This window comes from Anastrepha obliqua, chromosome 2 (genome assembly GCF_027943255.1).
Source record: "Anastrepha obliqua isolate idAnaObli1 chromosome 2, idAnaObli1_1.0, whole genome shotgun sequence".
NCBI lineage: Eukaryota > Metazoa > Arthropoda > Insecta > Diptera > Tephritidae > Anastrepha > Anastrepha obliqua.
In genome coordinates, this window is record NC_072893.1 from 76,604,903 (window position 1) to 76,629,534 (window position 24,632).

Genomic DNA, 24,632 nt, shown 5'->3' on the forward strand with positions numbered 1-24,632 from the left:
GAGCAAAGGAGTTGCTTCGCTTGCACGAAAGTGGTTAATCTCCGAACATTGTGTTTTATGACGAGAAAATTTTTCAAATTGAGCAATTCGTAAATTTCCAAAACGAAAGGCTTTATTTGACCGACCATTCATACGAGAATTTGAGTCGTCGTTTGGCCACCAGGAAGCAGCACCCGCCACAGGTAACGGTTGGGGCCGCCTTAACGGCAGATGGGCGCTCTCCAATCGTTTTCAACGAGCCTGGCGTCAAGGTGAATGCGAAATATTATCGGGAAAGTATTCTGGAGGTTGCTTTGATGCCATGGGCAGACAATCATTTTGGGTGGCAGACCAAGGACGTTTCAACAACACTCGACACCGTCTCACAAAGCTCGAGTGAACCAAGAATGGCTAAAAAACGACTTCCTGAACTTCATAACGTCCACACAATGGCTCTGAAATTCACCAGACGCGAATCCGATAGATTATTTTCTTTGGACCTGTTTGGAGAGCAAGGTCCGAACTAACAGATTCAGCAATCTCGAGACGCTGAAAAAGCCGTCTCAAGGCCATATTCAAGGCAAAAGTTGGTCATATCGAGCAAAAGTAAATTGATTCCTAATTTTGTATTATTTTCACATATTTTTTACTTTGAGTTGAATAAAAGTAATTTTCCTAACTAAATTTATGGCCTTTTTAATAGGTTACACTTCGAGTCCCGGACCCTGTAGTATATTGGAACGATTTCTGTCAGTGTGGAAAATTTTATAATTAAAAGCGTGAATACTGTAAAGAGTGAGCGCATACCTCTATTATACACAAGTGGTCTGCCAGATATACAACCAATTAAGTTTCTAATTGCATGCACTGCATCAGAATAATTATTTAGAGAAAATTGTGCAATGAAGCGATGAGTGAACTAGAGTTAAATTGAAATGTGGTTGACAGATTAATGCTTAGGAAATCGCAATTTATGAGTGCAGTGGATGGGTTGGTAATTGATTTATGAGCTCATTTGATTGGTAAAAACTTTCAGTAAACACTCGTAAATACAGAAAAGATGTTGAAAAATTATTCATTTACTAAAACATCGTTAAATAATAAAGAACACTGCAGAAAAGAGTACATGGATAGTTGGAAAGTGAACCTGGAAGAGAAGTTCTCCAGTATAAATAACCATAAATACCTCTTAAAATTAATAAAATTGTAAATTTTCCAAGTACGTATGCATACAAGTTTTTTATCTACAATTTAAATGTCAACTAAATATAGCTAAGGATATAAAATAGTTTCCAAAATTAATTTTTACATTCCTCAAAATCCTAGCTATGTACTGAATCGCTACTAAGTACTTTTGAGTACTCACTGCCAATAATTTAAATAATCGTGTTCTGTCGAACTTTTTTTAAACCGAATACTTAGAACTTTAAGCATCAATTCGGGTCAATACAAATTGTAATACACCAATTTCGCCTGCTGGTTACGTTGCTGCGCCAATCACTAGGTCAAATGATTTTCATTAGTGCTTTTTAATCAATGCCCGCCTTCTGATCTGGAGTATATGAGAAAGGTGCTCAAGCAAAATTTATAAAAAAAAATTTACTTAAATCGAGTGTTGAGCGCGAAGGAGTAAGAAACAGAATTTCGCTCGTCAGCACGAGAACTATTCGTGTCACAACTTGTTCGTATAACAGAATGAGAATGTTAATAGGAGCCATGTATGTAGTTGTTGGTGGATTGAAATTGAGAGTGACAGTTTAGGTTTCTACACATACAAACACATCTATCTAATCGGTCATTGGTAGGTATCGTTACTCATTTCAACACTTCTCACGGAATAAATAAAATAGAAAAAATAGTAACAGAAAGGGAAGGGATGATATAAAAAGTGGGTAGTTGAAAAAGTAACAAGAATCAAGTTTTTAAGAATTTGAAATATATACATATATTTTTCATTATATGTGACCTAGTCTATGAAAAGGTACCTTCTTAATATAATTCTTATTTTGTTCGCGTATACCATACATCTTCGTTGAGGCTTTTGTTTACTTTGGGTAGGAGGAATTTTTCTTGGAAAATGTCCTCACTTGTCCTTCCGCGTGTTGGGTATATTAACAATTTTGGAATTTCCTTTGCAATGCCCAGCGGAAAATTTAAAAATAAATATTTATTAGAATTTGGAATTTGTTTTGCTTTTTGAAGTAAACGACATGCTTTTTTACAGTTAATTCAGTGGGCGTACATTGTACGTAATTGCCAGTCTAGAACAATTAACAAGTCAACGTGCATTGCACGCCCTTCCACGGCAAGATATTAAGTCAATTGTGTATGGAGTTTGTCAATTTGGTAGTCTCTTTGACAGTAATCTTTCCCTCTTCTCCTTCATAACACCTTTCAAAACCTCTTTGCTTATAATTGGGTGTTTCCCTAGATTTCTTGCCAGAAGCGTTCATAAGTGTTCGGTAATGTTTAAGTCTTGCGATTACGGATGTGCTGGCAATAGCTTGGGGGCATTATAGAGAAGTAATAACTTTGCTATATGAGCCGTATGCTTGGGATAATTGACTTGTCGAAAGTAGTATTCGTTTGATAACCTCGATGTTTTGCTTTATATTTTGTTTTAAAATATCCAAGTAAGCAAACTTATCTATTGATGAATCAATAAACTGCAATTTGCGCACCCGTCACCCCAATCCCACTAAATTTCACTGGATGTAATAATTTTCATTATTCAGCGCTGTACCAGAGTTCGTCCACACAGTTTTTTTCGTTCGATAGCAATTCCAATTCCAAAATTCTAAAGGCTTATGTATGCTCATTTGTGAAAACTATGAATAAATGGCTTCTTCCTAGCAATTTTTACATGACCCCCGCCTTACCTTCTTAAGCGGACAGATACCTGTAAACGGCCATATTTTCATTGATTTTCAATAAAATTATTTATATTGAAGAAGCCAATAAATTTTTTTCAAAATTGGCATACAATTTATTTATACTTTGAAATAATATAAAAATTGTTTTGTTTGTTATTTTAATCATTTAAAATGGCGGATGTACACTAAATTCTTCCAGGAAAGCCGCAGCGGGGCTTCTCAATCGGCGGGCATTGCAACATCGGCGTCAGTGACCTGAATAAAAAAAAGCAAACATTTTTTTGCTTATTAATGTCATAATTTCTATATGAATTAAAAACAAATGGGAAAAAAATTCGCGGAATAAAATGCTTAAAAAAAAAAAAATATTTAATTTTCGGGAAAATTTTCCTACTATTTTTGCTTCGGAAAAATTATTTATTCGAAAAATTTTCGAAATTGTAAATTCACATGGAAAGTTATATCATAAAAAAATTCAGGGAGATCGGTCAATAACTTTCCGAGTTATCGTGTACGCCAATTCCAAAAATATAGTTTTGAGAAAAACGCGTCTAAAGTTTGAATACAACGTAACTATACCGCTCCCAGCGCTCGAACGCAAAGAATAGAGTCCTATAATACTGTGATTTTCTCTTTCTGTTTATTCACAAGAACGCCACGCTCTAGCGGTCGCCCCTCGGCAGGCACGCTCTTGGCCTTGATGTTAATATTCCGGTATTTTCGTAGTTTTGAATTACTGTTTGAACTGATGTCCATGCATTGTCCGCTGTTATTCCTATTTATTGATAGTTTTGGGCCTCTTTCCATAATTTTATTTTGATTTTCCTCTAGCCAATATAAATTTTTTCCTCTTTGTTCCCATTGTAGGGACCCGCACGGGATTCTATTGAAAACCGATAAACTAATAAATTATTAAATAAATCAATTTAACTTAAATTTAATAATTTTTCTTTCCAAAAAATCGTCCTAAAAACACTAAAACTGAATCCGCAAATGATGAGTGTGCACCTTCGACGCGCGCCTTACTACGTGCTACCGAAAATAACTACCGTTAGAGTTAGTGGCGACGCATACGGTGATAGGTTTTTGTCGCCAGCATGACTGCTACGATAGTAAACAGCGAATATGATGAATTTGAATTTGCAATGATCTAACCATTAAAATTTTATTGACAAATAGTATTTGGAAATAGGAGGAGTGTAGAATTATGACATCTAATCTAAATACTTTAACATAGTTTCTTCTAAGCTACCAATCTGATGCATTAATTCTATATTTTAATTATTTTCAGGCAATTTTTAAATTTTCGAAAAAGTTTAGCACGCAAGCTAATAATGGCAGACAACAAATCCTTATGGCAACAGCTGAGGAATCATACAAAATGGACACATAAAATTACATAGAGAACAATACCAAAGATTATATATTTATATATTTATAAGTGTGTGAATATCGAATAGTGTCTAATAACTAGCCACCGAAAGTACGTACAATAAGATCCTTGTGCGAAACTTACTTTGTATGCAAAAGCGATAGCATTACCAACTTTCCGTTGTGCACCAGTTATTATCAGATTTAAAAGTAAATAACTGCACAAGATTTCACAAGCTTCTCCATTGTTGAACTTAAAGTTGCAGTCTGTTGCTCAGCTGGTTGAACACGTGACACAGCGACGCGCAGGTGAGCCAATTGTTTCGGATTCCGAGCTATACGCCGATTATGTCTTGCAATTTTATGGGTGCTACAAAGAGATGAATGCACAACTAGAGCAACAACAACACAATACGGCACACGCAAGTCTTGTAACTGAGACTATAGCCGCCATTATGGCGCCCATTCTGGATAGAGGCAATGCAACTGCACGTTATGCCACCGATGGTACAGCCACAACAACCACAGTTCCTACCATTTGGGGCAGTGATGGTGGCGGTGGTGGTGGCGGCAGTGGCAGTGGCAGTGGAAGCGGTGCTTATAATGGCCTTGGCATGGCAATGATAGCCACAGTCGACAATACCGATGATTCCAATGACACCCAGTTATACGATCACAATTCGAGCTATTATTATGATTATCCGCCTCCATGTCAATCAATGGATTTCAATACAAATGTGACATATTGGAATGTGACTTGTGATAACCCCTTGGAGTATGGTATGCCTTTATATGGTTATTGTATGCCTTTTCTATTGGTTATTACCGTTGCTGCGAATTCTTTGATAGTGGTGGTATTGAGCAAAAAACACTTGGCTACGCCGACAAATTACGTATTAATGGGTAAGTGGTGCGAATTTTGAATTTGAATTTGAATTTTATTATGTGACTTAGTAATTGGGCAGGTTCTGTAATTAACTTCCAAGAAAAGTGACAGAAAATTTGAATGAAACTCATTCGGAACTGAATTACTGAATATGTCTGATTATTATCCGATTTTTGTATTTATGCAAAACAAAAATATTGCTTTCGATAGGATTTTAATATAACTTAGATACATATAATTGGTGCTTACGCCTTTTTTGGGTATTTGGCCGAGCTCCTTCTCCTATTTGTGGCGTGCGTCTTGATACTTTTACGCAAATGGAGGGACCGACTCCGAACGGCAGGTATTTTTTATGAGGATCCTTTTCATAGCAGAAATAAACTCAGTGACCGATATTAGAAAAAACTATTGTATTTTTTTTTCAATATTCTACGGAGATTCGACCCAACGTATTCCAGTTACTGTAATTAAAATTGCAGTATGACAGACGACTTCTACGCGGACTAGTGTACAATTGATTTGTCTATTGGATAGTTTTTTCAGTAAAAGGTAGACCGCAGGCAACAAATACTGGTATTAACTGCTCTGTATTTATTTATTTGCTTCCATAAAATATTACAACTGGCGTTAGAGAATATAATGTAATTTACAAGGAGATGGAATGAGAATGATGTTGAAAGGCCAACGCCCTCAAGCTTATTTTAAGATTATTATTTTTATTTTTATTAGAAGGCCATTACGTACTGCGACCAGAGTTGATCTATTGTGCAATGCCTGTTTTTGTAACTCTAGAGTTTTAGGCTTTTTAAAAATTTTAGCACAATTTTTGGTTTGTTGTTCCAAAGATTGCATAGAAATACTATGGTACCCCCAAGGTGGTGAAGTCTTTGGCTGTCTAATGCAGAACATTCACAAATTAGACACTTGCTGCCTTGAATGGTGCGATATTCGAATGTGGCATACTCGAAGAATATTTTGCAATAAAAATTTCGTCCATTCTTTTTAATTATTTTTGTAATTAAGAACTGGGTAACCCTTTTATGTAAACTATTAAAATTGGAGTAATTTCCGGATTATTCTAAAACCTGAAGCATCAATGCCGTGATTAGATGTTACTGCTTTGTTTACAACAGCTTGCTGTCTTACGCTATCGATCAAATTCGAAACACACGCACACATACATACACACATGCTAATCCTTGCCCCATATTACTTATTATTTTCACTGAGCATTCATGAGTCAAGGGGAGTTGGACGTGAATGCAGTCTCTTGAATGCACACAATACACTTACACTTACATATGCCGCTGTTTGATTTGGAAAATATGCATTTGCATACACACACATACACATGCACGCATTGCTATGGCAATGTATGCTGGTAATGCAAAGTGATTCGAGTGCCTGATCCTTGATGCAAACACGCGCGACAACGACGGCAACATTAATTTCAATATTAAGTATACGCCTCGGTGGCACAATGTCGCAAAGGCGTCAGCGAGTGGTGGGTATGGATGCGTTTGTGAAATGTAAACAGTAAACACATTTCTAAGTGACAACACACAGAGTGCAAATGTAAACACATATTAAAATGAAATCGATATTATTAGCAAATTCTGGTAGCAGAAGGACTTTCTGCCGACCTTTCCCCAATCGGGGTGTATCCCATTTCCCATTTAACCTCCTGCCACGTGGCCATTTGATTGCTTTTTGATCATTTGTGCATTTACAGAGAAAATTTTAAATGCCAAGTATGCTGTGGCAAATGCGGAATGGTGTAATTTCAAAAGCCCCTTTAACAGCTGCAAACATTTCAGAGGTTTAGAATTAGTGAACATTTTCACAATAATTGTTTTCAAAATTTTTATTTTTTGGTTACTTTAGAGCAAATGAGTACGTAAATATTGTTTATGAGCAAAGGTTTACGAGTAGAAGCCAATAAATAAATGGTATTTAATAACATTCAATTCGGTTAGAGGCGACCAACTTTTTTTTCGAGGCCTCAAAATTTTACTTTTTGCATATTTCCAAGGTGAAACGACAAAAAAAAAATATGTGATCCTTATATTTTAGGTATATCATATATTAGAAGTTTTATGAAAAAGAAAACGAGGATTATTTTTGTGGTATATTTTAACTCTCTACTTCCCAATAGGTCGAGGAAGCATCGAAAAAACGCATAGCATAGATATATTTATTATTTTTTCCTTTAACTCCTATTGGAACATAAGACATCAACTCCGGCTCTTTGACAGTGGGCACGGGTTTGATATATGTATATGTACATCCTAATTCGGTGCTCCTAAGACCGAGTGAGTTCATGTCAGCTATTGCTGAGCGACTCCAGGTGGCTCCGTTCCTCGGCTAGCTTGTTGGAAGGGGTTCCAATACAGGGCCTGCCTAGTAATATAACATTGTTAAAACTTGTTTAAGCGTATATTCTATCCACTGCTACTTTCTTTTTGGAATTTCAGACACCACGTAAAGCTAGTTAGCTTTTTTCCAGCGAGTCCGAGTTGAATATTGTACGGGGAAAATTTTTTTCTTACAATACGGCGCAGGTAGTGGCTGACAAACGTTTGCAGGCGTCGTGCGATTGTCGCGGTTACTTTCCATGTGGTGCAACCATATAGGAGGACATATTTGGAATTAGTGTTCAATATGTGCAATTGTCTATTAAGGCCGATGTTGTTACTTTGCCACAAAGACACGAGGATGCCAAAAGATGCCTTTGCTATTCCTACACTCAGCATCTTACACAGAGCCACTTTTGGGGTGACCATGTAGCCAAAGTAGAAACATTTCTTTACGCTTTCATACTGTGGTGCGTCCAGTGTCACCGGCTCGCTCTGATGTGATCTAATTGAAGTGCAGCGCTTTCGTTTTTCTTGAGCTGTTCTTGTAGTCGGCACCTTGATACTTTTTCCGCAAGTCTTGAGAAAGCTGTTTGAAGTAGCAAAATACCTGAGAAATTGATTGTTTATCTGCCACTGATGATTCTTCTTTAAATTGTAGGTAAAAATAGTACTTATTGTTATTGTTATGACAGATTATATGAAATAAATGGAGATCTAAAAAAAAAAATCTGCCATTGAATGCCTTTCTTCTGGCTTTCATTATTAAAAGCAGCGCACGTGACGAATCAATGACATGAAGAAATATGTAATATTGGAGACAATATGAATCCTTGTCGAACATCACTCAGCACCTGCAAAGGCTCACAAAAGCAATCCTTTGTGTTGGACGTAACAGCTCGTGCCTCTGTAGCTCTCATTTAACAGAGCAATTAGCTTATTTGGGATACCTCTTCTTCCCAGAGCAGATCAGATAGTTCCCCAATTGATGCTGTTGAAGACTTTTTCAAAGTGTATAAAAAGCAAATGCAGCTCATACTTATACCCAACACATTGCTCGATGTCACTCCTAAGGGTGTTTGTTTGATAGGCGCAAGAAAATCCATTGTGAAATTCCGCCTGTCAAGAGTTTATAGATGCTTCCAAATGAACTCTCAGGCGGTTGATAATTAGGCACGCTATTATTTTCAATATAGTCCAAATAGTTTAAATAAATCTCAATTTTCGAAGATTGTTTAGGTTTGAATTTTTTCTGCCAACTACGAGCATTCAATCATGTGATTGATTTTAAAGGGATAATCATGATTCAACTGAAGTATTCTTTACATTTTCTTATATATTTAGATATATATTTATAATCATTTTATCGTGAACAAATGAAAATTAAATTATGTTTCAAGCTATCATCTGACCGTTCTCTGAATGCCACAACAAATTTTCGTCAAAATGTTATATAGTCATAATATATATTGTGCTACCATTAACCCAAAATGCTTTACAATGATGTAGAAAGTATCAAAAATAATAATAACCAAATAATAACCAAATAAAGACATCATATCAAAGCACTCAAACTTTTTTCATCTGATTCCAACTAGTTGGACTTAGATTCATTATAGCAAAAAATGCATTGCCAAACTGTAAAGGAGTTTCAGCATATTCCTGTACAACCTGAATGCGACGCTTTAATGTATTTTTGAAATATGAGAATTTTTTTTTGCAATACTTCCTAAGAGTCTGTCATCAAGAAATTGTCATATTAAGGCTCTTGGGAGCTAGTGAATTAGATTCGTGCGTGGCTGGCTCAAAAAACCGTCACGATGTGAGCAGAGGAAGATCTGCTGGTGTCATCCGGGGTTCATAGAGGCTGCCTATTATAATTGGAAAATATAAAAGAGAAGATGCACACCTATCTCGAATTCGCTATTTGATTTCAGCGATTACAAAATCCTGCTCAGAATCTTTAAGTCTGGAGGCCCTTTGTTCCATCCTGGAACCATTAGATATTCTTGTATTTTATAACGATTTGTTTGCTATTCGGCAAAGGAAAAGTACCCCTTCGATAGACATTTCTGCTCTATGGTACACAACTAACTTAACTCTGCTTTTGAGTTATTTAATCTTTTATTACTTTTGAGGCTTAGAAATGGAGGAACAGGAGGCAAAAATCAATATTTTTGACACCGTCCGCAGCGGAAGGCCTTTTAATTTCGATAAAGGAGAACGATTGCTAAGCCAGTCGTGAACTGGCGGAAAAAATAAGCTGTGATTGTAATATAATGCTTAATCACATTCATTCTATGGGATGTACCAAAAAATTGAAAGCTTTATGAGCTCAACGAAAAAACAAAGGAAGTCGCCTTCAAATTGCTTCTCAGCATCTCGCCTATCATCGAGCAACACGCGGTCACCGTGTTTTTGTACCAAATCGCCGCAGTGGATGAGAAATGATGTCATTATACCAATACATCAATATGAAGCAAAGAAAAGAGTGGGTGGCTCCAGGAGATACGCTAAGGCCGACAGTCAAGGCGGATCTTCATCCACAGAAGATCATGATATGTCTTTGGTGGGACTGGGAGGGCATGTTGCGCTAGGAAATACTCGAAAAGAATGCCACCGCCAAGAAGGAGCTCTACATTGCTCAGCTACACAACGTGAATGAGGCTATTCGACTAAAAAGACCTGGTCGATATGATCAAACTACCAAACGAACCTTGCACCGACCAGTTACCATCTTTCCCGTCCCTATCAAACCATATGAAGTGCGTTACCCTCAATCACAAAGAGGTTCTTAAAAATTGGCTCAACAACTTCTTTGACACCAGACCAGTCGATTTTTGGCAGAACGGCATCAACCAATTGGCCGCGAGGTGGGAAGAGGTTGTAAATAGCAACGGCGATTATATTGTATAATTAATTAGGTAGGTAGGTAGTTATAGTAGTTGTCGGTTGACACACCTAGGCCTGCTGTAGACCCATTGTGATACGACCAGGGCTGCCCCTTTCCTCACTCTACATTGCTCTCATTGAACCAACCTGTGGCTTTAACAAATCTAACAAGACTTGTTATTTTTATATTGGCTACTTCTGCTAAGTTATTCAGAGAACTTTTTCCTAAAATATTGCACCTTCTTCTATCCAGAGCCATGCACCTGCATAGAAAGTATTCTATACTCTCTTCTTCTTCAATGTCGTTACAGCTTCTGCAATAGTCGTTATAGGGCGCTCCCAGTCTACTGGCAAGCCTGCCAATCAGACAATGCCCTGTTAGGACCACGAGAAGATTTCTCATGTTTTTCATGTTTAGTTTCAACAGTCGGCTTGTGCGGCCTATGCTTTGCAGTTGCAGGTTTATTACAAAGTACTGTTTTAGTTCTATCAAACCGTTGTTACATTCTTTTACTGTCTTCGAGTTAATATTCGGCGATTTTAAAGCTTTCAGGGCCGATTGGCTATCAGAATATATTTTTAAATCGCTTGTGGTGAGGACACTTTTATTTAGGGCTAGCAGGCCTTCCCTGATAGCCAAAATTTCAGCTTGAAATACACTGCAGTGATCCGGTAACCGGAATGAGATGTTGGTATTTATTCCTTCAGAATGAAGGCCCCCACCTAGCTTGGAACCATCAGTATAAATGCTGATTCCGCTTCTCATGTCTATTGCCCCATTGTACCAATCTTCTCTCATTGGAAAAGTTGTGGTAAAGGATGTGTTTAAATACTGAGCTACAAAAGTCTGTCGTTTGATGTAGGATGGGGTATTCGTCTAGTATTCTTGCGTGACCCCTTCTGATAGTGGCTAAGTTAGAAGATTCTCATAACCTGAGTGCCGATTTCGCTGCCAGCTGTTTGCTGTAGGCCTCATTCGGTAATAAGTGCAGCACGATATTCATCGGTGCCGTGGGCGTAGTCTTTAGTGCCCCGCTTATGCAGAGAATAGCACCCCTTTGAATACTCAAGGCGTTTTACTGTTGTTCTTTTCTCAAGTGTTGGCCACTAGACTAAGACACAGTATGTCATGATAGGCCGTACCACCGCTGTATGTAGCTAGTGCACTTAATTTTGGGGTTAGGCCCCATTTTTCTCCCACAATTCTTTTGCATGTATACATAGAGTGCAGTGGCTGCTTTTTTTACTCTATCAGTAATCATTTGTTTCCACGAGAGCATCCTATCTAATACTAGTCCTAGGTAGCTCGCCTCTTCCCCAAATGAGAGTGTGATTCCCTCAAGGGTAGGGCGGTTTAGAACAGACATCCTGTATTTCCTGGTGAACATGATTAGTTCTGTTTTGTTGGGCCTTACCCCAAGACCACTCGATGCAGCCCACCGGCTTACATCGTTCAAAGCATTTTGTATTATGTTGCAGAGGCTATCTGGGAATTTTCCTCTAATTAAAATTGCTACATCGTCTGCGTAGGCCACTACGTGTATCCTCCTTCCCTCCAGACTCTTCAACAATTGATTGCCAGAATCCACAGTAGAGGAGAAAGTACACCGCCCTGAGGGGTGCGCCTCTTGACAGGTCTGCGTATCGTCGAGGGGCCCAACGTCGAAATTACGAACCTGCCTAATAGCAACTGTTCTGTGAATTTCACAAGACCCTCGGCGACACCCAAATCAGTCATTGCGCTTATTAAGGCCTTCGGTAGGATGTTGTTGAAAGCGCCTTCTATGTCTAGGAAGGCTACCAGAGATACTCTTTTTTCTCTATTGATTTCTATTTCTTTGAAACTAGTGAATTTAATAATTATAAAAATAACCCTTACGTCGCGTTGGATTCGATTTAGTTGTCTACACTCCAGATGGGAATAGAAAGAACACTTTTATTCGAGAGTTTCACTAAAACTTTCAGTTTTGGCTTCATTGAATAATTTCATACTCCACATTTGCATTTAAACAATTACAATGGGAATACCCCTTTTTTGTGCCATACGTTATTCGAACGAGGTGGCCAGATAACTGCGATACAAATTTTATTTTATAATTTTTTATATGAAGTTTAGTTGAGGGTACTCATTGAATGCAAACAATTTTTGATATTCCTAGCTCTTTAGCTCCCAAATTAAAAAAAAATTGTTAGTCAAAATTTTTATCATAATGTGATTTCATGTAAATGTGCAATGAGTGGCTTTAAACTTTAAACGAATACAAGCCAAATGCATCCACACATATTCGCAGTTAAGTAGCTTAACGTGAAAAACTCCAGCTTCGACTTTCAACTCGGCAACGTCTGTTGAAAAATATGAATATTTGCGCCATATTTACCCGCATTCGAGTATATGCGCATACGTACGCATGGCTGGTCGGGCATCCAAGTTAATTAACAGCGTATGGTGAAATTGCTGATTTTTTAATTACAGTTGTTAGTTGCGTTGCTACGGTTATTACTAACACGTTCTCATGGTAACAGACTGTGCTGCGGCATTGTGACAAATTTGTAGGAATTTACACCCTACAGCGCGTATGAGCGTTACGCTGTAATTATGGGTTCCTTTTATGTAAAAACACTATGCTAAAGCAGTTTAATTCACAAGTAGTAAAATCTATAAATTTGTAGGCACTTCATTAACTTTTCAAAGTACTCGATTGTATAATTTAATTTTTTGTATACATTTGTGAAATATAGGTTACGAGTTTCGTGATTAGGAATGCCAATATCGGGATTTCGAGATTGCAGGATTACGAGATTACAGGACTAAGGCCAATCTGGACTTGATGTTATTTAGGTTTTGAAAGTCCGGCGATTAGTTGATGTGAATCCCGGCATTACGGGACCCCGATATGTCGTTTTTTCAGTATCGGGTTTAATTGATAGGAGTTTCGAAAATTTATTGTGTCAAATAAAAGTGAAGTTAGGTTAGCTTAGATTATGGTGGTAGTCGGTCAATACGACCAACTCGCTTAGACCTCAAAGGATGGTTGTGACACCACCGTGCGACGCGGGTATATAAAGGGTGGTTAAGTTTAAAAGGCCGGTGTTGATTTTGAATAAAATACAATTTTTTTTAGGAAATTATTGTCATTTCTTTTTATTATGATAATACTGGTGTAAATCAATTACGTATAGAGAAAAATATCGGCAAAATGGTCGCCGCGGCCTCGGCGGCACACCTCCATCTGATGGTCCAAATTTTCGGTGACGCTGAGGCATAATTGAGGTTCTATGCCATTAATGTGCCGAACTATCTTATCCTTTAGCTCTTGAGTTGTTGCTGGCTCATCGACGTACACCCTTTCCTTCAAATAACCCCAAAGAAAGAAGTCCAACGGTGTCAAATCACATGATCTTGGCAGCCAATTGACATCGCCGCGACGTGAGATTATTCGGCCATCAAATTTTTCGCGCAAAAGAGTCATTGTTTCGTTCGCTGTGTGACAAGTGGCACCGTCCTGTTGAAACCACATATCGTCCACATCCCTTCTTCTGACCGGCGAATCGGACGAATCCGAAGATGAAGTGCGCGATATGCATTTTGATTTAAACGCCCGTTTTCATAATAAGCCTGAATAACTTTAACGCGTTGCTCGATTATGTATCTTTCCATCGTTCAAATTGAATTAGTGTGAAATTGAAAAATGGCAAATCAAATGCAGAAAAAACTTGACGTTTAGGTGTGGTTCACATTCAACATCGGCCCTTGAAATTTAACCACCCTTTATATGTGTATGTGTATGCATATGTAATTGGCGCGTACAACCTTTTTGTGTGTTTGGCCGAGCTCCTCCTCGTATTTGCCTCGCGCGTCTTGATGTAGTTCCACAAATGGAGGGACCTACAGTTTCAAGCCGACTCCGAACGGTAGATATTTTTATGAGGAGCTTTTTCATGGTAGAAATACACTCGGAGGTTTGCCATTGCCTGCCGAGGGGCGACCGCTATTAGAAAAATGTTTTTCTTAATTTTGGTGTTTCACCGAGATTTGAACCTGCGTTCTCTCTGTGAATTCCGAATGGTAATCACGCACCAACCCATTCGGTTACGGTGACCGCTACGGGTACCTCATTTAGTTTTCTTCGTGGAACCATGTTGTGGCTCTTATGAAGCGCAGGATTGGTCCCACCTCCATGCCAGGCCGTTCTGTAAGGAAATTGAAAAATATTTACCTAGACAACCTGCGCTGATTTTAGCTAAGGCTGGGAAATTGGAAAGGAAGTGCTCTACCGTTTCTTCCTCTTCCTCATTTCTACAACTTCTGCATATTCATGGAAGAAAACTCCTAGTTTCGAAGAATGCCTGCCAAAGGACCTGTTATACAAGCCACGACCATCGAATCTATCTTATTTTGAAAAGCTAAGCAGTTCCTTTGTTCTTTTTTCATGCTTATTTGCGGCCATAGTAACCTAGCAGTTACGCATTTGCCTTTATCTCTCCATGCGCTATTGACCTCTTATTTTTTAATTATTAATTTGCTCGTGACTATAGGTAGCCCGATGATACTACTATCACTGAGTAGTAGCGGAGTATTACCTTTCCTGGTCAGCTCATGGGTTTTGCAAATTCCCTCATTATCTCTGTGCCCCGGAACCCAAATAAGGCTGACCTTGATTATAACGCAAATACAAATTAGGCTCCCCGGCATTCTTGTACAACCTTTGATCTTAGTCTAGCCGCTTTCATTGATGTAATGACCGTCTGGCTATCCGAGAATATATTTATAGTAGTTTTTGTTACGGCATTCAAATTTAGATAAGTAGCCATTTCTTTTATGGCTAGAACTTCTACCTGATAGGCATTGCAGTTGTCTGGTAGTCGAACGGATAGTTCAAGCCCTAATTCTTTTGAAAATACTCCATAGTCAACCTATTCGTCTAGCTTGGAACCATCTGTATAAAAATTTAATTCCCCCCTTCTTCTTGACCTTGGGGTCTAGCACTCTCTTCTGGACGGTGTACTCGGCTTGGAAGGTGAGTCTAAGAATTTAATAGTTTATTTCTTGTTTGTAAGTACTCAGGGTATGCAAAATAGAAGCGTGGCCAAACCACCGGCCTTTCCATATCGCCATACTGTTAAGTCTAATCGTCAAGGCGGTGGCCACGTGTTTCCCTACAAGATTTAGTGCCGGCAAAGTTAAGTTAAGATTACAAATCACAAAATTTTTCCAGTCTACGGATAAGTGTTCGAGAAAACTTAAACTTTTACTTTGGTATGCCCGTCGAGAGGTTTTATGTGCAAATAATTTAGATAATGGCTTGAAAACTTGACTTTAACTGCTTTACCTGCCTTCCAAACAATTTTTTTTAATTATTAGCTCACCAAAACTTTGACGAAATACATCGAAGTAATGGCTGCTAAACGATTACTAACCACTTGGAGCATTGTTTGCCTGTGGCGCACATCATTGACGGGTTCATCATTTTGTCCTGTTCAGTTTTGAAGAAGTAAGGGTCAACCACAAATGCGGGCCATATAAGGGCCAATCACAATAGGCTTTTTTGTAGGACATGTGATCTTAAGCGTCTAGTAAAGATTGTTCGCACTTACACTTAACGAATTTTGTTTTCCCATATACCAGGAAAGACAGAAATGGGCTGCTGCGCTTAAGAATAATTCACTAAAAATGACCTCTACTTCTAATAGATTTTCAGGGAATTTGCACAAGTTGCTGCTTAACGGAAAGAAGCTGCATTGAACTTAATTCCCTTGCATTTGAATTGGTACGAGTTTGATAAAAATTTTCCAAACAGCGGACAAGCAGATGCTGGCTTGTTGAGAATGGTGGCGATCCAACACCGCCTGTGACAATAGTCTTATAAGTAACTCTAGGGACATTAAATTTATTAATAAGGAATGAAAACAGTAAGACTCTAATCTATTTAAATAGGCTGCATGAAACGGTCTCCAAACGAATAACGCTTATTCTAACCTGGACCAATCTAAGGAGTTTGAAAGTATAGGGATCAGAAAACGAACAACTATTTCAACGGATAAAGGCTAACATTGCGAACTATTTATGAAGTTTATGTGGGTGGTAAATTTGAGCTTGGATTCAAAATAAACACCCAGATCTTTAAATTCACTAATTGACTTTAACGGCGAGTTTGAGATGTAGTAAGCTTTTGGAACAATATTAAAAACTTTCGTATACGAAGTATAGTGACATTTATTAATGTTAATATATATAAGTTATTCTACTCACGCTGGAGAAGGGTTGAATATTCTGGAAATTTAATTTCATAGTAGATTTTTAGATCCTCCGCGTATAGAACAAAATTACAGAATGAAAAACAGGAGGACATATCATTAGTGAAGAGGATAAATTATAGTGAACCTTTGACACTACCTTGGGGAATACCAGACGAAGCAACAAATGAATAAGCCGATACATTATCAAGTCGAACTACGCAGTGGCTATTATTAACGTAAGAAATTAACCACTTAAGAAATTGAGAGTGAAAGCCAAAATCCCTAAGTTTAGCTTTTAATATTGGGTGAGATACCCTATCAAAGGCCTTAGAAAAATCTGTATAGATTGCATCCATTTGGAAACATCTTTAAAATATGTACAAACAGTCCTCCATAAAGACAGCTAAATTCGTTAACGTAGATCTGTCCGGAATAAGATAATGTTCATTGGTACATAACAAATTATATAATTAAGTATATCTAAGCCATCTAGTTAGCTGTTCTAAAATTAAATCGAAACCGAAAAGGTTGTCAAAAAGATGTAGTTGATGAGGTGCTATCGTCATATTATAATGATAGGTAAAAAAATAAATAAATAATTGGCGCGTACTCCTATTTGTAGTATGAGGCGGACCTACAGTTTTAAGCAATTTTTTATGAGGAGTGTTTACAAGGCAGAAATACACTCGGGGGTATGCCATTGCCTGCCGAAGGGCGACCGAAAAAACTTTTCCTATCATTTTGCTCTTTCATGTACGAAGATTCGAACCTACGCACTTCCGAATGGTAGTCGCGCTATTGATAGGTTATTTTGTGTTAAATATGAATATGCATATTCTTCTCTAAAAATTATAAACGCAGACGTTCCATAGGGAATCATTTTGTATCCTCTGCTATATCTCCTGCATACCCACGACCTACCATCGGCAAAGCAGTAAGTAACTGCAACGTTATGTGCATTATGCCACGCTTTACTTGCAGTCGGTACCACCATTGAAAATGCAACGAATGAGCTACAAGAAGCTGTTAACCTTAACCTTATTGCTGCGTGGGCTAGCAAATGGAGAATAAAGCTAAATAAAAGCATGCCAGCACATATAGTGTTTTCCCTAAAAAACGAAAAGTCGGGCTTCATCGATACGTCGATAGTCCCATAACGCCAAACTGTACAAACTGTACTTTGTAATTTTGCGAAAGGTGAGGGTAGCCAGACACCTCAAACCAGAACGCATTTCTAATGCAGGTAGAATTTTACAGAGAGGGTAAAAATAGGGTGTTTGTAAATTTGTGAAATTTTTACGTAGAATCGCTTTTCGCGTGGACGGCGTTCGGCTGCGATTCAAAGAAAGAACACTCATAAATTAAAACCTCATATGATGTGTGTAGTATGGAGGCAAGGTAGCCATCCATCATCTTCTACACTGAACTGAAATATTTAATTTTTGTTCGTATTTTCATTTTAATTTGCCTGCTTCCGGCATCACAATATTGTTGTCAATTCCAATGAATTTTTATTCTCGATTTTGATAGAAATTAAATTTTGATTACAAATATAAAAGCATTTATGATTTGGAGTGAGATTTGTATTGAAGTTGCTGAAGCCATTTTGAAGACAAGTTATTGAAAAATAATTTTCTCCGTAATGTAGGGAGTTACAAAAGTTGTTCAGGGACCACTCCCTAACATTTCCATAAAGTTTCATTAAATAAATCATCATCGAATTGAAGGTAGTTTTCCAGTTTTTTTACAGGTGACTAGTATCAAACTACCATAAATACACAATTTTTTTGAATATTTTCATCATGGAAAGACTAACGCCTTAACAATGTTTGTACAATTGCCAAACCATGCTGCGGGGGCAAAGCCTATGGGACACTGAGTGGCAGATGGACGGCAAAACTTATTCCATCAACTGACAAATGGGTTCAAAGAATCTTCGGGGAAGTGAACTACTTCTTAATTCAGTTCTTCTCGAACCACGTATACTTCCGGAGATACCTATACCGTATGGACAAGGTAACCGAATCCAAGTGCATATATATAAAGAAATGCTCTATGGGAGTAGGTTGGCGACATCGGACCGAGAAATATAATCAGTAAAATGTTTGAACGAATGAGGACACCCGGAACGCGGTAAAGAAATACGTCCAGAACGTACTACGAAAAAAAAATATTGACCTCGGCACAGTGCAGCAAAGCTAGGCCGCACAGATAGAGACAGAAGAAGACGAGCCTATAGCATGAAAGCTGGCTACAAAGATAGTGAACCCAGACGAGGGTGAATAGAATTGGTCCTTTATGGATACCGTTCTCGGCCCTCCCGAAGTAATATACATATAAAGCAGTTCTGGAAGGATGTCTCCCCAGAAGGAGAGAAGGGATCGTTTTAGTGGCCACACCAAACGACGCAATAGACGACGGTCGCTGTAAGTGCGAAGGCATTTGGAAGCCTACCTCACCCACCAAAAGAAAAAAACAAAAAAAACATTACTAAAATTATTCACGATATATCGACCGAAGTCCTCCAGCGAATCATTCAAAATTGTTATTTGTTGCGGCCACCATTTGAAAGGGATTATCTTTAAAACATAAATTCCATGAATGATTATCCACAAAAATAATAAAGATGGATAAATCAATTTACATTTTTTTTATTTCAATTTAAAATTTGATACCTCTAAATTTATCGCCCTTTTCTTTCCCTCAAAATTCTCATGCGGCATTATGCTAAACCCGGCCCAAATGCTTCTTAAATCAAGTTAAATTATCAAACGAAAATTTCTTACTACTGTCCAGTTTACAACGCTTCTAAAAAATGAACAAGGATCGTGAATACAAAAAAAAAAAAACAGTGCATTACTGTTTACCACCAAACATAGTGTCAGCATAGATTTATCCATGGACATTTCACAGTAACCAATCACGTGGTATTTTCCCAGTACTGCATCTCAGCATTTAACTGTAGTTGGCAAGTTGACACAGTATACATAGACTTTCCGAAGGCTTTGACACATTTTCACACAAAGAATATCGTTTGTAGAAATTGAGAAACACTGCGAGGTAATATAATATTAACATTTTAAGTGGTCAGCTGCTTTCCAGGGCAACAAACTACCTTGACAAAATTTCTGAATTGAAATGAATGAACTGGGATTTTTACAATTGAACAGAGATATTTCACGTTAGAGCTCATTTAGTTTAGAATCCAACACCAAAAAAGTACAAAAGGAGAAACGACAGCGCCATAAGATTGAAAAATAGTAACGCATAGATATCTACTTATATTTTCGCATGTTTCAGAAAAAATGTTAAAATTTGTCGCCCCATGTTAGGGAAAAACGTTTAATTATACTCGTCTTATGTAAGCGAGTTTTTACTGCTGTCACTGCAACACTAATTGTATTTGTCTTTTCTTATTTCTACATTTCGTTTTTGCAGCCATGGCAATATGCGATATGCTGACGGTGATGTTTCCGGCGCCAGGACTATGGTACATGTACACATTCGGCAATCATTACAAGCCACTGCATCCGGTGTCGATGTGTTTGGCATATACCATATTTAACGAGGTGAGTAAACTACAAAAGGCGTCAACAAAGTGAACTTAATGAGTGCTTAATATTGCTGTAAATTTATGTACTTTATATTGTAATCATCATCCTGATGGCTTTTAATATTAATTGTGCGCACTTAACTGTGATTACATACATTCTTATGCGTGTATCTTACTTAATTGCACTCTTCTCCTTACTTACTTTGTTTTAATCAATTTCACGGAATTTTCCACTATACTAAATTTAGCTTTTCTCGAAACTTTGCGTTTATTTGACTTTATTTTAACACACAAGGAGGAAAATGCATACCTACAGAGAAACTTATCAGTTTGGAACTGGACCGTTTCTTATGAATTCATAACCATCACTGGTTTGTGTTTCTACTCTTTTTCATATAAGTATTTAGTGAACTTTACACGGATGTACTCGTACTCTAAGAGGATTCAATTAAGGCTTCCACGCATTTAAATTCTGACTAGTTTTGGTTATTTTACATTTTTTTATTTTGTGTATATTAATTTTCAATGAAAACTTAATTAATTTTACAACAAAAATTAATTTTAAACTTTTTAATTAAAAATTTTATATTCCCTTTTTTTTTTTTTGTTTACAGTTTTATAGTCTATTCAATTTTAGAAAAGAGACTAAAAAATGGCGTTGATTTTTGATAATAAGTTTTGCTAACCAGTGCCAAGCATTTTCTTCCATACTAAGTACGGCCGCTGTAGTCGAATGCTTTGGTGCGTGACTACCATTTGGTAGAGCGCAGGTTCGAATCCCGATGCATGAAGCAGCAAAATGATAGAAAAAGTTTTTTTATAGCGGGTGCCCTCGGTGCCCGCCGAGTGCATTTCTGCCAAGTTCGGTCCGGTCTCGAAAACTGTTGTTTACTCGTTCCATAGTTTTTATCCATACAAACCGAAAACTGAAAGTTCGCTTTTTATTTTCCCAGCGGTGTGTACTTTCTGAGGATCGTTCCATATGTAGAAGGCCACGCAAGTGGGGAAAGTTACTGATTCTTCTACATATGGTTCAAGCTGCTCTCAACTTCCGGGATTAGCCCAAGTATCGCCTAGGTAGCTTCCGAACACCCGTTCGGGAGTGAGCCAACGTGAGAAGGCGAAGCATTCCAGGATAGCTGGTTGTGCGCTGGGTTTGGAACCCGCCACTTAAATTTGTAAAGGATCGCAAATTCGTTTCGAATTTGTTGTGGGAGAGAAACTTCGTCACCAAGTACTGCCGTTCACTCCGGTGGAAGAGCGACTCGGAATAATTCGCATTAAAGCACGATTTTTTAACATCTCGCTCATTTGCGCCCACGCCCCGATGGAAGAGAAATAATAATAATACAAAAAATTAACAGAATCTATTAAAAAGTTCCAAAAATGGTTGACTATGATTATAGAAATGTAGGCACTTTTAAGTCACTGGTTCTAATGTCTTCTCAATCAATGCCAACTCAATAAAGAGTTCTAAGAAAATTGATAGAATTTCAATGACAAACACAAGTACCGGTGACTAAGCTAATATTGACTCAGTAAAGTTTAGCTATCGATATTTTCTGCAGATACTGACAGGAATTGAATAACGAACTGGTCCAATTTGGGTGAAATACTATTAGCTCGGTTCCAGAAATTTATTTCACTGGTAGAAGTTTTCCGCGCAGGAAAAGTGCAATGAACCCTTTAAGTTTGTGTGCATGTGCACAAGTGGCAACACCACCTGCTGAGTGATATTAAATGAGAAATTAATTAAAAATGTTTCTTTGAACTGCTGTTGTCAGCATTTTCATTGTTGTTGGTTTTATTTTTGACACATTTTTAAACGTCACCATAAAATAATGTGCTTTTGCATAGCATACTGGTGGATGATGAAAGAGCACAAGGAATCTTAAAATTGTAATGAAAAATATTTTTTAATACCTGAACGGATAAGTTCAGAATCAGAGCTCTTTTGATTAAGAGCGCGTTTCACTTAAAGACTTTTATTCTTTAAAATGTATTAAAATAAATTTTATTTTTTAAGAAATTGGAAAATGGAATTAACTAAAGCTTCAACCATTATTTGGGCTATTACTAGGTTATATTCCATACCTACTTTTACTCGAAGTATATGAATGTAGTTTAAGTTAAAGAAGAATGATGTTAGTTCGATGGAAACTACGATTAGACTCTCGGCATATGATGAACGTATACACGATGCACAGAATGCAGAGATGTAGCCAACATCAGACCGTTCAGTGGTTCTCTGCGATTTTGAAGGAATCAGCAGAATTTCTGACGTAACCGAGGATTTTACAGTGGTTTCCGAATTTGCTGTGACGTCAAGTTCCGAGAATATACAAACAAAAGGAAGGCGAATTACTTTTTTGTGAAAAGGAAGAGCAGGTGAAAGCAATAGCAACTACTAAACACAAGAAATGATATACTCTATGATCAGAAAGTACCGGGAATGTTTAATTTAAAGAACCGCGCACGTGGGAATCGGTTAATATTTTTTTCTCATGTTGGTAAGGCTGTAAAACACACATCTGTAACTTGCTTGGCCGGCCGAAAATGTTGGCAAGCAATTCTTGCAATTTGCATGATGATAACGCGCCATCGCACCGAGCCCAAATTGTGCTGGATTATTTGACCAAACACCAAGTAAATACCATTGTGCAAGCACCGTATTCACCAGATATGGTCCCGTGCGACTTCTTTTTGTTTCCCAAGTTGAAGTTACCACTTTGTGGAAAGAGATTTCAGTCGATAGAGGAGATCAAAGAGAATGCGACGAAGGAGCTGAAGGCCATCTCTTCGTCGGCCTACCAGGGGTGCATGGAGGGCTGGGTTAAACGTTGGCACATGTGTGTTGTTTCAGATGGGTCATATTTTGAAGGAGCTAAAATAAATTTGCCTGAAATTTAACTTTCTTTTGTTTTATTTAAACATTCCCGGTACTTTCAGATCATAGGGTATACACACACACATTTTCTTGCCAGGGCATCATCCGCATAAAAACGCAAAAAAAGATGCACTTGGAAGCTTTTTCATTTTTATTAGTTAATATATATATCTATATACTTGTACAATTGGCGCTTACACCCTTGTTGGGTGTTTGGCCGAGCTCCTCCTCCTTGATGTTGTTCCACATACAGGCACCTATATTTTTAAGTCGATTCCGAAATGCAAATATTTTTTATAAGGAGTTTTTCTTCACGGCAGAAATACACTCGGAGGTTTGCATTGCCTGCCGAGGGGCAGCCGCTATTAGAAAAAAACTTTTGGTGTTTCACGGATATTCGACCCTACATTTGTCCGAATTCCGAATGGTAGTGTAGTCACGCACCAACGTATTCGGCTAAGAAAGCCGCTAGTAAGAATTTTGACAGAGATGTGATTTCGCTCCTTTTGTTTGTTTTGTATAGTTAAGGTACCCGACGTCACAATTGTCAAATCACGATAGATAATGTAACGGTTTTGGGGTGATGCTGCTTGGCTTTAGCGGTTTTGATTTAAAAGTATATTATAAATTATTCGTATTTTGAGTTATGATGATACAATTTTAGGTGGTGCAAATGCAAGAAATAACTGTTATTCCTTGTCGGCACAGATATGGAGAAAATGCATAAAACCGACAAATAAAAGAGAATGTCAAAACCCAATGCGACTTTTGAGGCTTTATTATAACATATTTCAATGGGCTATAAAACTGCACCCCCAAAGTGTTTCTAAAAATACTAATTATCAGGGTTAAATTTTTACAAAAAATTCTTGAACTATTTTTTTTTTGGAAACTTGGATTTATATGGTTTTTATAGGGAAATCAATCTTCTTAAAAAATTCATGTTATTCCAATTTCACTTTTTTTTTTATAATTGACCCGTTTTGAGTGTTTGGCCGAGCTCGTGCTCCTATTTGTGGTGTGCGTCTTGATGTTGTTCCACAAATGGAGGGACCTACAGTTTTAAGCCGACTCCGAATGGCAGATATTTTTATGAGGAGCTTTTTCATGGCAGAAATACGCCCGGAGGTTTGCCATTGCCTACCGAGGGGCGACCGCTATTAGAAAAATGTTTTTCTTAATTTTTATGTTTCACCGATATTCGAACCTACGTTCTCTCTGTGAATTGCGAATGGTAGTCACGCACCAACCCATTCGGCTACGGCGGCCAAGTTCAAAGAAGTAAAGAAATTTTAAAAATTTGTTAATATTTTCTAAAACTATCTTTATTTAAAGCGGTATAATTGGCCATTTATTTTCTGAACGCCTTTTCCTCTTAAAACTTCTTATGCAGCTCATAGTTTGCCATTGCATTTATCCCAATTCGATTCCGAATCATACTGTGTACTGTGTGCTGCGTACAAATTTCTTTCACATTGGCCATAAAGAGCTCATCTAAAAACTCGTATTAAGCTGAATTGCACTAGTTTCGATTTTTAGTAAATTTTTAAATAAAATAAATAAAGTAAATAGTTTTAAATAAATTCTATGAAACGCCTGC

General features: G+C 37.6%; 1 protein-coding gene across 1 annotated transcript in view; it reads left to right on the plus strand.

The window, feature by feature from the left end:
• The first annotated feature begins 1,153 nt into the window (after positions 1-1,153).
• The window catches only part of LOC129237543 (sex peptide receptor), a 77,549-nt gene continuing 54,070 nt past the window's right edge, over positions 1,154-24,632 (plus strand). Inside the window, exons 1-3 of the mRNA XM_054872356.1 lie at positions 1,154-1,198; positions 4,144-5,126; positions 20,031-20,161. Coding sequence (XP_054728331.1) covers positions 4,604-5,126; positions 20,031-20,161 — 654 coding nt within the window. The 5' untranslated portion in view covers positions 1,154-1,198; positions 4,144-4,603. The remainder of the gene's footprint in view (positions 1,199-4,143; positions 5,127-20,030; positions 20,162-24,632) is intronic.